At 26.7% G+C, this 16224-nt stretch overlaps 1 protein-coding gene across 1 annotated transcript; it reads left to right on the forward strand.

Annotated features, from left to right (window-relative positions):
* Window positions 1-1608: 1608 nt before the first annotated feature.
* Window positions 1609-15506, forward strand: LOC132934301 (glycosaminoglycan xylosylkinase). Its single transcript, XM_061000586.1, has 8 exons — window positions 1609-1974; window positions 2565-2762; window positions 4381-4553; window positions 4686-4879; window positions 6422-6599; window positions 7533-7709; window positions 8745-8804; window positions 8976-15506. The coding sequence occupies exons 1-8, from the start codon at window positions 1855-1857 to the stop codon at window positions 9175-9177; spliced, it is 1302 nt and encodes a 433-aa protein (XP_060856569.1). The 5' UTR covers window positions 1609-1854; the 3' UTR covers window positions 9178-15506.
* The last annotated feature ends 718 nt before the right edge of the window (window positions 15507-16224 follow it).

Consider the following 16224-nt stretch of genomic DNA (forward strand, 5'->3'; position numbering starts at 1 on the left):
GTTATGTGGAAAAAAGATTCATCGGGAAATATCCACAATTAGGAGAAATTGCAACACCTCTTACTAACAATAAACCTAGTTGTAGTTGGACAGAGTATAGATCGATGGGAAATCTAGTCAAGCCTACAAAAATGTTTTTTATGTTGCTAAAATAATGGACATGGAATTTCACAAATTGCATGGAAATCATGTCAATCCTAGTCCCGGTATCATGCAAACACTAACTAAGATAGTATAATGATGGTATAATATTGAAATACCATCTGAGGTAGTGCATTGTTTGGTACGTACCCGAACATTCATGAGAATCAATAGACTCAATAAAGTTATTGAACAAAATCAATCAAACAATCTTAAAGATAAAACATATTTAAAAAAATGCATTGTATAGTTACTATTAACTTTAATAACATGATACTATCAAAAATAAAATGAATTACTTGTACGTATCTACGAACACTAATGATCATTTACTTCGCACACAACCATACTGCGTAACGAGTATAAGGCATCTAGTCTGCCTATACGCGACCCCTTATTAAATCACCGCCTTCAATCCCCTTAATATAACTTGTTAATATGTCCATGGTATGTATAATATTTTACCAACATAGATATATAATCACTTTATAAGAATACCAATAGAGTTAAAATTAATATACCATTTTATATATCCTTAAGTCATTAGAAATCAGGGCATTACTTAAAATGATAACATCAAAAACTCATTACACGCTTTGATAGGACGTCAGACAAGCATGTATAGTATCTTCCAATTCACATTTTACAACAGTTTAACAACGTGATTTTCAAGGTTTGATTATTTTTTCAAAATTAAAGATTTCTCCATAAAAATGAATAAAAAACATTAAACTAGTTACAAATAATAAAAAAAAATTTATTAAGACTACCACAGTATATACAAAAAATCCTTTTTTTTTGCTATAACTTTCAATGTAAGAAAGAGCAACATTTTTAAAATACTGTATTCACTGAATACTACCAATTTTTATAATTATTTTTATAGAAGATGATGCGTTTGAATATGTGGAATTGATTTTCATTATTTATGTTGTATGTAGTTTCATAATTTAATATTATTCTTACCTATAAACTACCTATTTTTAATTACCATCATTTTATGTTTTTTTTCAACAATTTGTCAATTGAGAATGATATGCTTACAAATTATAAAAATAAACTTTTAATAATTTTCTACTTTTAACAAAATTAAAATTATGATTTATAAAATTCTTTGACTTTTGATCAGATAATATTATATACATCTACTAATATTAAAATTAAACTGTTGGAATTCTTATAAAAAAAATACTTAGTATATATACTTAATTTCATCATTCATGCAATGTATTCGGCACTATGGCAGTATAATTCAATTACTAAGTTTTTTTTTTCAAGTTATAGATTCATAATTTAAACAAACACAATATTATGGGTAGTTATTATTTATCCAATTCATATTTGGTGTTTTATCTAAGAACTATGGAATTATTAGAACCACAACCCCTTGTATAAAATACATAGGCAATTTAACATGTAGTATTGCGGCTTCCTTATCAAGGAAAGTGATAAGTGCAAAATCTATACTCTACAGGAGCTATGGGTATTCGTTAATGTTTATTAATTATACCTATTACCTACACACTATTCAGTATTTTCACAAATGTCAATGATCAAATTAACTATATTACTAGTATAATAAGTATTAACTGTAATTGTCTACCATACAAACTATTGAGTATTGAGTCAAAGAAAATGTTTTCGCGAAGAGTCTTACTGAAATGTTGTTCCGAATGAACTATTTAATAGTAAAACATATTTGTAGAAACAACTATGATATATCTAAGATGCTACTATAAATATTATTATATAACTTTGTTGAGCATTTTTCTCGTATTGTGTTTAAATGTTTATTTGGTGTTTTTTTTTTCGAAAGACGAATCACCAATAGGAGTGAGTAAACCTTTTTATCAATTAGAAATTATTATTACAGGTCAAAAATTCTAAATACTATATGTTACCTACCTATATTACTATTATTTTACATTTGTACAATATGTTAAAGTTGGGCAAATCAACATCAATGTGTTAATTACTATTAACTACTCTTAATTTAAATATCTATAATAAGATAAGAATTACAAAATAATTGAAAAACAAAATATAACATTTTTACCTACTTATTTATTTAAGTATTTTATTCCTAGGAAATTTATATATACAAATCCTACAGAATTACAATCTATTGTTGATTCTTAATAATTTTAGTACCTATGTACATTTAGCTCTTGGTTACACATTTTAAGTTAAAAGTGTGATAGTTTAAGTTAAAAAATCGACCATATAAAATAATGTTCATTTGCCTAATACTTATACTTACACCTAAGACCTAATATTGAAAAAATTAGTTTTTTTAACAAAATAAAACATTTTTAGGATTAGGTATCTAATATATTATATTATAGGAACTTATTTATAAGTACCTATAGTAAATAATTGTTTTTTAAAAAAAAAAATATTAATGTACTGATTTTTAATATTAGACACCAGCTGTAATAAAATACAATGCAACATACTTCGCTTCTCAAAATATTTTGAATTCATTGAGTAAACTTGACAAAGAATATGATGTTCCAGTTCCAACTATTCAGTCAAATGTTTTAAAAGAACTTGATATACTCTTAAGTAATTTAAAATTAAAGATCAATGGTGATATTGATTTATTTGCTGCTACTGTTAAAGTAAGTACCTATAATGTTTTTGTTCCAATATTACCAGTGTTAAAAAAGAACTCATTAATCGTGTTCACTTTCATATTTTACAAACAACACTCACTTATATCAAGTAGATTGTGAACGAAATTCATGTTATTTTATCTTTAGGCTGGTATCTATCAAAATATTCATATTATTATACAATATTTAAGATTTTGTTTGAATCTTAATACAATTTTAAAAATATGTGGCATAAACTATATTAAATGCAGGCTAAATTATTAAAATATAATAATATACTAAATTTGGTATATTTTATTTTATACATGTTAAACAATTTATACCATAAACTCATTTTTTTTATAATATTATAATAATTGTATGGTTAACTACACAGGAGACAGTTTCGACTTGGGTAACTATTTCAATTAAATTTCAAACTATACTATAAAAAGATAGAAATAAAATAAAACATTTTAAATATATCATATTAATTGTATGTTTTACCTGGCTTTGATTTCAATAAATTTAGTATTCCATTACCCTTGCAGTGATTATATTGGATGTATATAAGTAAAGGTGTCTTATAATTAATTTTGTTATAATAGATGATCTAATATTGTACATGCCATTATTACTTATTATTATTTAAGATTTAATATCAGACTAAATATAATAAACATCATTACCAGGGAACGGACTTTAATGCCATAAAAATAAAATAAATTTCATAAAAAAATATGACTTAATAATGCCTTAAAAAATGTACTAACAACTTTAAAAATGTTTTTAAATTCAATAAAAACACAAATTTGAACTTAAAACTTATAAAAACCCATTATTATAAAAAATGTATGTAGTAAATGCATTATTTTTTGGCACGGTATAATGTCTAAACAACTTAACTTTTTCTATTTTTTTTTTAATTTCTAGTTCACGTAAATGTTTTTCTCTACGACTCTACCCACATGTTTGTGTCACAGTAAATTTTTGTCGGCTGCCACTCTGACCTTACAAAATAGAACGCTTCCATCGGTAGAAAAAATTGATTTTTCATATTGTTGAACGTATGAATGCAAACGACAAACATCTGAAGTTTGGCCTTAGACATTTTCAAAAACTTAGTGGAACAAACAGAACTAAACTAAATAAATCTATGAAAATCAACAGTGCAATACACAATTAGGATTTAGATAAATAGCTTATCTTATCTTTACCTAATTGCATGTAATATATTGTAACTTGTATGTATATACCTACCTTAGTGTCTACAATAATTTCGTCTGGAGTTAGGGCTTATCTAATCGGTAAAAACATAATAAATATTTATTTTAATTTTTTTAGAATGAATGTTAACTACATTTTAATTGAATTTTATCCATTCCTATATAATAATGACTTAAAAACATAAAAATACACCAAGAATGTCAAAAAATGCAAAATAAAAGTTTCATTTTTTAATTCCTTGATGTATGGAATGAACTTTGTGCTAGGAAAGCAATGTTTTCGGTCATTCAGAAATAAATGCAATTTGCATTCAAATCCGTTCCCTAATCATTACTGAAATTAACTATTGAATCATGCCTGTCTTTTAGTTTAGTTAAAAATATAATCTTAAGATGTACTTTTTAAATTAATTGTATAGGTAATGAACCAAAATGGACTTATGCCTCTTTATGGTACACCCTATCTCGGATCAACTATAAACTTATTAAAAACATCAAAAATAATCAAGACATATAATGCTTTTAAAGGAACCCAGCTCAAGTTAATACTTATGTTTGAAAATAATCAAGAAGTCTTATTTAAACCAAAATGGTATGTACATTTAATTTAAATATTATTTAAACATAGTAATTTTTATCATAACGTATATTTATACAATTCAAACAATTATTATTTTTAAAGAGTGTATAAGTTAGTCTTATTAATGGTATGTATATGTTTCAGGTATTTAGAGTCTGAGGTTATTGAAGGAAGTGTGTATGCTGGTAAAGATCGTTATAATGGTGAAATAATATCATTTTATATTTCTCTTATTCTTGGATTTCCACGTGTTCCAATTGTGGTGAAACGAATCTTAGACTCAACAGAATTGCACGAAACAGCAAATATTGGACTAAAAAAAACAATGTATATAAATTGTAAGTTACCTTCTATTAGTTTTTGTTAATTTAATTTGTATACAAATCTGTGATAAAGATCCAGAAGTTGATATCTACAAAACATTTGATTTGATGATATCTGTTATATTTTATTGTGTCAAAATATGGTATTTCCAGGTACAATATTTAATGAGTAATACAAAATATTACCAATATACTATCTACATGGATTATGTATACTTATTGTGGAAAACACGATATATCAGTTATCAACTTTGTCGTGGGGTTTTTTTTTTTGTGACTAAATATGATAAATTAAATTAAAACAATCAGTTATCCTATATTCATATAACATATTTTGCCACTTTTTTAGTTATGAATTGTTTTTATGAATACTTTTGATTATAATAAATTATTAATAATATTATACTTCTTTATTATAATAATAAATACAAGTAATAAAATGATATATTATATAGTTTTTGCAAGAATATGTATACAGCAAAAGTTGATATCTGCATTATGTTTTTTTTATTTAATTATTAATTAATCAATTTTTGTCTATAACTTCAAACTGAACCTCACATTTAATTACTTTTGAAAAATAAAAAGGTGTATCCTGAAAAGTTATAATTTTGTATATACAGTAGATTCTCGTTATGTCGAATCTCAAGGGGAACAGAAAAAAGTTTGAGATATCGAAAACTTCAAGATATCGAGGTTTATTATAAAATAAAAAAACTAATATAAATGTATGTTGTATAATTTATATGAATAATAAATAATACGAATGCCTAAAATACATAATTTGAATAATAAAAAAACTAATATAAATGTATGTTGTATAATGTATATGAATAATAAATAATACGAATGACTAAAATTTGAATAATTAAAATACTGAAATGACTGAATAAATTATTTTTCTTTAAAAAAATCTGTCATTAAGGTTTGCTTCATATTACTTCTTTCTGCCACGACGTCTTCCAATTATTTAATGCAGAAAAAGCCTTATCATCCATACCTGTAGTAGTCTCAACAAAATTCCTTAGTGTTTTTAAAGCATCTTTAGCTTGTTGAATTGTTACTTGGGTAAAAATGACTTCCTCCTCATTTTGTGGTTCGTCTTCACTCTCGCTGGTATTTTCTATGGTTTCTGATAAAATTTCCTATGTTAACCGTAACAAAAATATTATTTGTGAACTCGAGATAACGAAAAACGATTAATTTTATATCGAGTTATCGAGAGCAAAACACTATTAAGTGTAATAGTAGTTTCAAGGGAAATTCAATGTAGTTCGAGATAACGAAAAATTCGAGATAGCGACGTTCGACATATTAAGAATCTACTGTATCAGCTTCTGGCTCTACTGCAGAAATATATAATTTACTTATTTAACTTATAATAGTAATAAAATAAAACCAAATCTAATTAGTTTTTTTCTTTTCATTACATAAGAACTAAAATAACTTAATAAATGTAATTTTTTTTAAGTATATTATTTTTATTATTATATCTTATTTGTATATACTATTAATGTATTTTGAACTTGTTTAATATTTATCTTTTGGTGTAATAAGCAACAACCAAGGAGACATGTGTTTATGGCAAATGTTATTATTGTAAACGCGAAGATCCAGTATGTACAAAAAGTGAACGTCTAGAAGGAGCAGCAATATTTCATCTGCCATCAAATATCAAGCTTAAACAACATTTGCATCCTTGGAGAAGGACATATATTGAAAATAAAAGAGCCAGGTTTAAAATATATTTTTTAAAACTATAAAATTAACACTATCTCATTATATTTAATAATGATTGATTAAAAAATATGACTTTCGATGTCATTTTCATTTTCAATTGTTGAATACAGTTGTTTTATTGATACCAAGTGAATGTTTGTTAAACAAGTGTTGACTTTAATCAGAAACTTATCAGAGACACAGAGTATATTAGTATTACAATTAATTAATTACATACTATAATTCAGCGGCTCCCAAACTTTTACTTTATAAGTTTATAAAAATATTATACTAGTAACTATTATTTAGGTGAATTTTTTTTTCCAAGTACCTATATGATAAAATATTTTTCTCAATATTCACATACATCTGGCGGAACCCTTGAGATTGTTCCATGGAACCCTTAGGCTCTGCGGAACACACTTTGGGAATCACTGCCATAATCAATCAATGATATTACTTATAAGTAGCCAAGTAGGGCCTGGATTTAAAAATGGCTAAACATTTATTTTACCGCAATAATGCCCTTAAAAATTGACTTATAACATTTTTTTTTAATGCAATATTTATTAGGTAAACCTTTCTAATTTAAAATATAGAAAAAATTTGAAATTATTTACTAAACATTTATTTTTAAAAAAAACATGAAAATTTGATGAAAATTTGATTAAAAGTTCAGTGTTTATAAATTAAAATCAAGCCTTATAAATTTCACTATTGGATACATGTTTTTCTATCTGTATAGGCTTAAGTGGGTAAATAGTAAAAAAAAACCAATAGGATATTGCCCCCTCCACCCCCCTAGAAGTCGAATCAAATCCGCTTCTGAAGTCGTATGATATACAAATATGCTTGTAATACTTGTATTAACACTAACAAAAACACTGGATCAGTGAAAGAGATTAATACTTAAGTATGTATAATAAATTGATTTAATCATTTGTTTCAGATGGGAAGAGGATAATGATTACTGTGATAGTATTAAATCTAACTATAATTCTGAAAGAATCTTAGATTTTATTGATATATCTATTTTTGATTTTATTATTGGAAACGGAGATCGACATAGATATGAAGTTGCGGAACAATTTAATAATACTATTCTTCTCATAGATAATGGAAAAAGGTATGAAGTGTTCATAATTAATAATTTTAGCTGTTTGAAATCGGGTTTATTATAAGTTAAACTAAAATATCTAAATCAGCTGTTTATAACTTTTTATTGTGACTGAAATTACTAAACATTATATTTTGATCACCAATCATGTTAAAAACAATTTCTAGTTGCTGAAAATGGTCAAGATTTTATTAAAAACAGATGCTACCAGTGGCGTATCCAGGGGGAGCTAAGGGGTTGTAGTATATTTAATTCTTTATAGTCTCAATTCTCAAGTGGTTTGTGGCGTAAAATATTTAAATATGAATTGATGATCTTATTTTTTTATTAATTTAATAAGAAGTAAATTAAATCACATTGATCTTATAATATAATAATATATTATTGTTTTTAATAATAAATTAAACCATAACTATAATCTATTATATAACCAAAGTATTGAAAATACCGGAATACCGATAATATTGAAAATACCAAAATACTGATAATATTGAAAATACTGAAATATCGAAAATATCGAACCTAAATACCGGTATAACGATATTTTCGGTATACCGACTCATACCGGTATAAAATATCATACTGAAATATCGAAGGAAAAAAAAATACCATCACCCCTACTATGTTACATTTAAACTTCCTTTCAAGTAATGCTAACTTTTTTATATCATTACATTATTAATACTTCTGAAACTGAGTAAATAAACACCTAATTAGATCTAATATTTTTGTGTGATTTAATTCTTATTTTAGCTTAAAATAGAAAAATTGGCTGAAATTTGATACATGAGGTAGATAGATGAAGTGTCCTTTTATAAATAGATTTATTATATATAGATTTCTCAGTTTACCACAGTTTAGTGTTGTAGATTCTGCCATACAGATACAGAATACCAATTATTTATTTTAATATTTTTATCCTACGTCTAATTTAATGTATAGATACTGTGTCTTATGTATTATAATTTAAAGATACATAAAGCTTCACTGTTTATATTTATTCTCGTGCTTAGTATTAATAACAATAAAAAATGTTTGTAACAGTTTTGGGAATCCTTACAAGGATCACATTGACATATTGGCTCCACTTTATCAATGTTGCGTGTAAGTATAATTATATAATATAGCGTATCAGTGTAGTTACCTAAATCTATTGCGGTAATACAATAAAGCTATATAATATAAGATATTTGTATTGTATCTATAATATCTATTGCACATATATGTATATATGTATATTTACTACTTATTGTGCTTGTTTAATTTTATGATCAGAATCCGTCTGAAGACATGGGAAAGACTTAAGTCAATTAAAGGCGGAACATTCACAAACATATTACAAAGTATGTTGGACGTGCATGAAACCTTATCTCTTCTTACTCTACCACATTACCGCGCACTCGAGCGACGACTAAAAATAATTTATGCTACTGTTGTTATGTGTCAAAAAAAATCAGATCGATCAATTCTCAAATGATTTTAATGACATTGTTCAAATCCAATATTATTTTTCATTTGTTATTGTCTTACTGTAATTGCGTTTACAGATATAGATTGTGAAGTATTTTAAAGTTCAAATCTTGGACCAGAGATACACGATCAATTTGAAATTATATCAAAGTATCTGATATTAATGATTTAAAGAGGTCTCTCACGGAACTATGTATTGCACAATCTTTTAGAAACTGATCAATTTAATAACCTACAATAATATTAAATGTAGCCAGGTAATTAATGCATTCAGCTTTGCGCTATTCACTTAAAGGACAAAACAAAACTTGGTGGTTGGTACTTACCAAAGGTAGGCGAGTTAGCTTTTTTGAGTTACTAAGTTATGAATGTTGTGCTATTAGTTAATAAAATAGGTTTTGTTCAACCTAAGACAAACTAATCGAGACAGTAGAAGTTTTTATATGTATATGTTAGTAAATAAATAAATGTATAATTCAATTTAATTTCTTGGTAACTTAGTTATTTACATTTATTTATTAGTAAAAAATCTTATTATTTGTCTGTTTTAAATCAATTAGCTTTTACTGTCATGATTTGTACATCTTAGATTTTATAAAACGTTTTTAGCAAAAGTGCGAATAATACTATATTTTTCAGCTTTTACTGACTAGGATTAGTATATAACCACAACGTTTAGTACATTTTCAACCATATAAAAATGGATTATATTCTTGACTTCAAACAGTTTTGCTAAAGCTTCTTACCCACTTCCCTGTAATGTTGTGTAAATGCTATGTGGTATTCTTGCTTACATCCATCTTTATAAATTTATTTTTGCTTACAGTTAAATTAATTTTGTGAAGGTTGTCGAAGTCAGTACGTTTATAGTACAAAAACTTATCTTATTGGCAAAACTCTCACTCCCTTTAGAATAGTACGATTTTGTTAATATTTTTTTATTTAATTAAAGAGAACATTTTGCAGGTTGAATCAAAGCCCGATTTTCATAAAATTATAATATTAGCTAAAATTTGTATTTGAATAATGCACAATGTTTGTTATTTTTTTGTCACTATTTAAAGTACAATGAAAATTCGGACTTTGATCCAACCTGCCAAAATTCTCGTCTTTATGATAAAAAAAAAAATGATCATATCCTGACATATCAACAAAGCGTAAGAGTTTTTTCTGTTAAATAATTTTTTTCTGAAATAATAATAATAATCTTCTAAATAGGTATCTGGCATAAGATTAGTGGAAAGTATTATAATTAAGATAGCAACTAAAAACAAAATGTAATTTTCTAATTTTATAGAATTGCAAACAATTTGTAAAACATGCTTTGAGACCCTGAAGTAATGTCAATACTTCCTCAATGGCCTGTAAATATTCCCTTTCACTATATAACTATTTCATCAATGTATATTTTGATAATTTGTTTCTGTTTCTATTTTAACTGAATTTGTTAAAGAATATTCCCACAGATGCAGTTATTGATGGAATTCTCTTGTATACATAAACCCCATTATGTGTGTTGATGACAGTTAATTAATTTTACTATTTTTTAGACTTTAAGTATGCATTAAGTATGCATGGCATAAATCAGAAGTTGAAAACTGTAGACCTCTATTAATTTTCCTAAAATTGTAACTGAGGAAGTATAGAAAGATTATTTAAAGGGGTAAAAAATATTTAAATATAATTTTTAAAAAAAACATTTAGTAACAACATATTTTTAAAAACATTAATACTTTTTTGAATAATGAGTGTTCAATGATGTATGGTTCAACCGTTATTGTAAAAATTTAAATATGGTATATTCTTTTTGAAATGTTTTTTTCTATTTCCTCTTCATTATCAAGTTACCTAATTTTTCTAAAAATATTTCTGGAAATGTATTAAATATTTGTTGTATCATATAAATTTGCTTCACATTGGATATATTTAATATTATGCTATATTATGTTTCAATAGTTATTAGTTAACAAACTAGTCAGGTATCAAGTAGATTTTACTTGTCCATTCTCTGTCTATTAACATTGGGCCTTGCATCTTTCATAATATAATACTAGTTGCCTTTGAATTATTTTTATTTTTGTGTTTCACATTAACTCTTATGATTCATGGTCTCAACTGTTTCTTTTGTATAATACTGAAGTTTTATTCTGTTCTTTTAACATTTATTTCTAACATTTTGCATTGTAGTCCATTTTAGACATGACAGAAACTAAGAAACCTGTATCTAATTCCATTTCTACCATTTTATTCTCTACTTAAACTTTTAATTTGATTGGTTCTATTATTTTATTTTATCATAATTTGTTAAATGATATAACTTGTTCAAACTTTAAACTAGTTCATTATATTGTGTTCTTCAATTATCAGTTTCTTTGTTACTAACCTCACTTTCATTAGGCAATTTGTTTTTTTTAGGTTTTTTAATTCTATAATTATAGGTTTAATTAGCAACTTTATAATATGTCTTACAAAAAAACTCCTTGTACCTGGAATAATTTGTAGTTGTTCTCTGAAACATAAGTACTTTTTTATTTGGTCTATTTTATTATTGCTCGTTCTGCGAGTAAGCTGTTTCTTGATATTCCACTGAGCTGCTTTCTATGTCTGAGTAGTATTTTGTACTTTTCATTTCTATGGTACCTATTTTAGTTTTTAACTCTTCAATGTATTTTTCAGCAAGTTTGTCTTTTTAAATTCTTCTTTTAATGCATTTTCAAAAGCAAATTCTTAAGCTTTCATTAACATAAAACTTTGTTTTAGTTTATTTTTAAAAACATCTCTTTCTATGTAATATCTTAGGTATTCAGTCAATACAGTTCCAAAGTTTCAATCGCTTTAAACATTTTTATCTCCTTTACATATTGTTGTATACTAATACTTTTAGTGTTTTGTCTAACCTAATTATTTCTGATATAAAATGTGGTTTGGATTAAAAAAGATTGTAGATTTTCTTTAATTTGTGTGCAGGTGTATATGGTTTTTTGGTATACTTTCTTTCTTCTTCTTCTTGGGTATTATCGGCCACTAGGACCATCCCGTCAAACAACCAATCCTCCATGACTCTCTGTCAGCTGCTTTTGTTTTCCAATCTGGGCCACCGTTCAGCGATTCCACGTCTTTCTTTATTAAATCTTCCCATCTTAAACGGGGTCGTCCAAGGGGCCTTTTCCCTTTTGGGTTCTCTGTCAATACTACGTGTAGTAGTGGGTTCTGACTACGCCATGCGTGACCCGCCCACTGTAACCTCCTACTCTGGATTATGTTTAATATGTTTGGCTTCTGAAAGAGTTCTGGTATACTTTCATAAATCTTTTAATGTATCTTACGTGGTACTTTCTTTTTCCTATTACTGTAAGAAATGTAGGCTTTTTTTTTACTTCTACTATATTGTTTCACATTGTACATAACTAATTTTAAGTCAGAGTTTATGTTGCCTGTTCAAGGCCTAATGCTTCTTGGACGTTGTTGGTTATTTTGATGTTACTGTAGTTTCGGTAGTGGCAAATTATGTGTTTAAGTGTAAGTATTTCTCCGGGTGTATGGAATTCATCTGGTTCCACAGGTGTCTGTGCCCTGTTAGTTGACCATGTGTGGCCTATTTGGAGTTTATTTAGAGTTGCTTCCTGACTTGTTTATAAAGCATTCCACTACTTTAGAGGACGCTACACAGATATTTATTGTCTACGTATTACAAGTGCATAACATAACAAATTTACGCGAAATTAATAAATACATTTTTACGAATTTAATGATTTATTTAATATTGAAAAATATAATTTAAGAAATATTTAAAAATTATATGTAATTTATTTGATGCTAGTATGCCATTCAATAACATAATATGTGCCGTAAAAAGTATGTGTGCCAAATCTGGCGCTATATTATACTCTTTACTTGCCAAATATATATATTATCTTTTCTTTGGTACATTTAATTAGATTATTTTCTACTATTCCGATTTAACATATTCAAAGAATCTACTTATGCGTCTTGGTTTTCTAATGAGATTAGGCATATAAAGAGAAGGCTCATGATAAGTTTAAGTTGTTGCTCTTTACCCTGGATTATAATGAATTCTTGTTCCTGTAGGCCAAATTTAGATATGTATCCAAAATGTGATTTCGGGATTATATTGAACACGCTAACCTAAGCTGTAACATGTTTTAAAAATAACCAGCTTACTAGCTTAGGTTTTGGAAATTTGTGAATATGAAACCTACAAGTAATAATGTACCAAAGGTTATGTCCTTCAATGATGTTAATTAGTCTGACGGGCCAGAGTCAGTTAATCTATTTTCTATTTTTTTCAGAGGTTTATTTCTACTGAGCTGAAAACACTGAGGTAAATAAACTTGGCATCCATTCTATTGATTTACAAATAATGTTGTCTTTTGTGTTGATGACGTTTTTCGTGGTCTATCTGATCTGCTAGTATCTGGTAAATTTGTCCTAATGGTCTATTGGGTCATTTCTTATAGATGAGTGAATTTCCCATTCAATGTTCATGATATGCTGTGTCAAGTCTGGTTGCCCGTCTATAGTTTCAAACTATTGGCCTATCCAATATCATTTTTCTAATTTTATTTTAAATGCCACCCTACCTTTAGATCATTTTATCTTTATGGTGGAGGAGCAAAAGTTTCATCCAGTGCAGTCTACTACCGCCTTTACTCTTTAGCTTAACAGCTTTATGTATGGCACTTTTCAATGTCAATCCTAGCTAGATGTAACTTATACCAAATTTAACAAAGCTTCTGGTTCTCTAAATTGTAATGTTCTTATTCATATTTTTAAAGCGTCCCAGCATTATGGTAAGTCTCTATTGTCTTGACTTCTAGTTAAAATTATATATATTTTAAACTATATACTTGTGCTCTATTGATGACTATTGTTAGCTACAGGCCATTAATTGGTTCAGAATATTGTTTAAATAATTTTCTAGTAGTCGATCCCCTTTTGTTTATTTTTATTGCCTTGGAGGGATTGTTTCTTGTGCTGTGGTTTGTGTTAAGGATCTGGGCTACAAGGTAAGTTATAACCTTAACCCTGGTTTTCATATTGATTACATGTGCCGCAAGAGCTTTACATCTCTTGAGTTTTTGGCCAAAGATTTTTGTTTTTTAATGCCAAAAAAATTGCTAATTTGTGTTTTAGTTAGGTCCAAGCAAGGTTGTCTGGAATCTGCATACAGCAAGTGGTTCTAGGATACTTGAGCTAGTTCAACAAAAGTTTTTCCGGTTAAGTAATTATCTCCATATCCCTAGCAGGGTAACTTCATGATTTTACCCCTGTTGCTACTTTTCTGAGTCTATCTTCTTTGAACGAACTTTGGTATGCTGCAGGTATTTAGTTTCTCGGTAGACTAATAAAGGGTATCATCGAATCGTATCCTTCCATCACCATTTAACTTTAACTATTTTTTTTATTTTTGTTTGTAATCTTTTGCACCTGTTATAACTTTTTCTTATATTTCTGTTTTTAATTTTTATACCAATTGTTATATGAATTTTGTAATTTGTTCCAATTGTATTGCACAATAATTATCTTTCATAACTTAGGGCCTAGCCCGTGTGTATTAATAAAATAATTTTAATGTTTATTCAAGCCATTTGATCTAGGATAGTGTGGACTATGTACTCAAGAATCAATTTCTTAAAAAAATCTTTTAAGGCTCGAGATGTAAACTGAGCCAAGTAGTCAGTATAAGACACATTGAGGATATTGGTTGCAAACAATTTTTTTTATAAGAAATTTTATTTCCTCCGATTTTTCATTATTTAACTTTTAAAAATCCAGAATGACTATCCACTTACAACTTATACATAAATATTATTAGTATAATAGCAATCAAATATAGCAAAAAAAAATAATATACAGTGAAACACATTTAAGATACTTCTATGTATTTTTTCTACTGGTTCCTTGGAGATCTTATTAAATAGGTTTAACTATAAAAACTAGGTTAGTTAAGTCATCTTTTAGATTTATTAGTTTTAATTTTATGCTAATTTATTGCGTTGTTTTCGGTAAATGGTTTATGTTATACAAGTACCTATATTTAATTATTTTATATATGCAACGCTGACCAAAAATATTATATTGTAAATGTATTCATTTCTGTTTGAAAGGACCTAATTGAATGTGATTGTACTATTATCTATTGTTCATGATCTTTTTACATTTATTAATTATTGTTTAATATAGTGCCTATGTGTATTGTAGTGAATTAAAACTGTATCTACATATTGTTATTTATTGTGCTAATTATTGTAATATTGTTTATCGATAAGTTATTTTTGTTATGATTTAAATAAGTTAAAATAAAAAATATATTGCAATTATAATACTTTTTATAGTTATTCGTTTATTACTTATTATAGTTTTATATGCAGGCTCAAGGCCATAGCTGGAACATATTTTTGGTTGGGGCTTAACACCAAATCATATTTTCATAATATAAAAACCAACTTAAAAAAAAAATGTTATAGTATGCCATATTTCTTAGATAATGACTTACTTTAAATCTAAGCAAACTTATTTTTAGTGTATTGATGCTCTTTATGTCTAGTCGTCTAGCCTCATATAAAAAAAATAATCAATGAACTCGTGGATTACTGATATATATTACCTCTTTAATAAGTTAGTATTAATCCGCTTTTAACTCAAAAATGTACCTTCTGGAGTACCTGTCGATGCAGGAAGAGTACCCATTTTTATAAGAAATTTTGTAATTGGATATAAATTCTTGTTGTTGATTAAAAGGATCCATCATTGCTGTCTAAAAATTCAAATTATTTTATGACATTTTAGATTCTGAGTGGAACGATGAATGTATTGATTTACAATGATGAATGTGGTTTTTTTTTTTTTTTTTATTGTTTTTTGTGTCTGTCATCACCTTTTAGAACAGTAAAAGTGCTTGGATTTTCTTCAACAGTATCTTTTCTGATAGGAAAGTGAATCTAGTTGGAACTTTGGGGGGTTTTCTAGTAGTTTTCAAAAGCGCCGTGAAAAACAAAAGAAAAATATTAAGGAAAAATGGGAATTTTTACAC

Source organism: Metopolophium dirhodum, chromosome 1, assembly GCF_019925205.1.
Source record: "Metopolophium dirhodum isolate CAU chromosome 1, ASM1992520v1, whole genome shotgun sequence".
In the NCBI taxonomy this organism is placed as follows: domain Eukaryota; kingdom Metazoa; phylum Arthropoda; class Insecta; order Hemiptera; family Aphididae; genus Metopolophium; species Metopolophium dirhodum.